Source organism: Stegodyphus dumicola, chromosome 3, assembly GCF_044657685.1.
Source record: "Stegodyphus dumicola isolate Sdum_Otavi_A_Nest chromosome 3, ASM4465768v1".
Classification (NCBI taxonomy): Eukaryota; Metazoa; Arthropoda; class Arachnida; order Araneae; family Eresidae; genus Stegodyphus; species Stegodyphus dumicola.
The window spans coordinates 225,239,637-225,241,546 of NC_140770.1; the positions used below are offsets into that span (position 1 = coordinate 225,239,637).

The 1,910-nt window shown below is 38.9% G+C and overlaps 1 protein-coding gene across 1 annotated transcript; it reads right to left on the reverse strand.

Moving 5' to 3' along the window:
* Positions 1-303: 303 nt before the first annotated feature.
* LOC146998276 (meiosis 1 arrest protein-like) lies at positions 304-1,308 on the reverse strand. The gene has a single exon (XM_085812485.1). It carries the CDS (start codon positions 1,306-1,308, stop codon positions 304-306), a length of 1,005 nt encoding a protein of 334 aa, XP_085668611.1.
* Between the last annotated feature and the right edge of the window lie 602 nt (positions 1,309-1,910).

The following is a 1,910-nucleotide window of genomic DNA, read 5'->3' on the forward strand; positions in this document are numbered from 1 at the left end:
TTTAGCTGTTTTGAATTACGTTCTATTGGACATTTGAGTAGTTAAAAGATAACTACTGTGAGATATTGTAATATTGCATGATAATTTGAGAAAATTTAAGCATTTTTGTTGTGATAATAAATTTTTGTTCATTTTTCATCGGACTTGTGCATTCATTTCATAACCAACCCGTACACACGCAACAATTTTTGGTGTCAGGAGTGGGGTGTGCGGTGCATGCTTTTTTGCTAATAAAACTGAATCTTGCTCTTGAAGATATCGAATGACAGATGAGAATCTTTTCTGGTTTTGCTCAAGTTCATCTCAATCCAATTTCCAACATCGTGTGGGAGTGGTAATATATGGATGACCAAATACTAATGATTCGCACAAGCCTTCTTTGCGAATCAAGGCAACTACTTGCATTATATAAACGGGAACTTTAGGAGGGCACTGGTTCTTGAAAGAAACGCTCGGCTTAACGGTATTCTGAAGGTGATTTGTCTCAGAAAACAAGAAGAATTGACTAGCAGCTGGCAGAGTTTCAGCGTTTAATACACATTCTCGAAGATCACACCGTAAAGTTACTCGATCCAGCATCAGTCGTAGGTGATCAGAATCTGTGCTACAGTCATGCAACCAACATTTGATAATATTTTCCAGTTGGTAAGCATTTGCTTCAATCTCCGTAACGTGCAAAAGACTTCTGATTATACTATCCGTTTCATCGTTTTCAAATAAATTTGGCGACTCCTGCCCTTCTGTTGATTTAATTTCACTGCTACCGTGAGATGAATAGTTACTCTGGGACCTCAGAATGACAATGTGTACTTTGCGCACATATGCTAATTCTATTGTGAGTAAAGCTTCATGGACCAATGCCGAAATTTTCTGGGATGGCTGAGCTGAAAAAAATACGATCTGCAACTGAGGCCATTCTTCCTTGTTCGTCAAAGCGCCCTGAAAATAAATTTCATACTGTTGTATAGCATTCTGCAGACTCTCTGACAATTCTTCCCTGTCAAATGTATTAACACTAGTGAAAATGGTATGCGTACTTTGCATACTTTCTAATGATACCTGGAGTTTCGTGTAATTATTCTTAACTGATTGTAAAGGAAATATGCATTTGATTTTTCCACTTAAAGCGAAGATCCCTAAAACTGAGAATCGGAGGGAACCTTTCAAAGAAATCGATAATGTTGTTAAATTTTGTAACATTTGGCATATTAGATTCACATTGTCCACTGACATCGGAAGACTCAAATCTACAAATAAATAATAAGCGGGTTGACGTTGAAATGTTTCTCGCCATTCTATTCTCTCCATTATTGAAACGAAACTGACCCTAAAGTGCTGGAATTGCGGTGTTGAAGGCCACCTACGAAGGAACTTCAGAACTCCCCAGAGCACGGAAAATAAGGCATACGATTTAAACAGACAATTAAATGCCACGGGAAGGAAAAGGACTGACAAGAAACCAAAGTGCTGGAACTGTGGAGCTGAAGGCCACGTACGAAAGAATTGCAGAACACCCCAGGGTACGAAAATTGAGACAATTTCTGAGCAACGACGCAGGAAACAAATTAATGATCATATCAAGGAACGGAGGTTGCCAGATAATGAAAAACCCTGTTTTAAAGCGCTTAAGATCTCTATAGTGAGTGGCAACAATAACGGACTGTCCATCAATGGGAATATCGATGGAGTTCCTTGCAATATGATCATTGACACAGGAGCTAATGTTACCATCATTAAGAAAGATTTAGCTGAACAGTTTAAAGATAAACATATTTGGACGCCATCCTGTGTTACCCTTCAGACTGCGTCTGGTGACAAGATCGACATAACTTTGAAGTTAAACGTAAACATCACGTTTGGAAGTGCCGCCTACCATCACACGGCATATGTGGCGGATATTACAGATCCAT

Bases quoted from the DNA above. Each gene is read 5' to 3' on its own strand.
- LOC146998276 (XM_085812485.1), bottom strand. From the start codon at position 1,308: ATGGAGAGAATAGAATGGCGAGAAACATTTCAACGTCAACCCGCTTAT.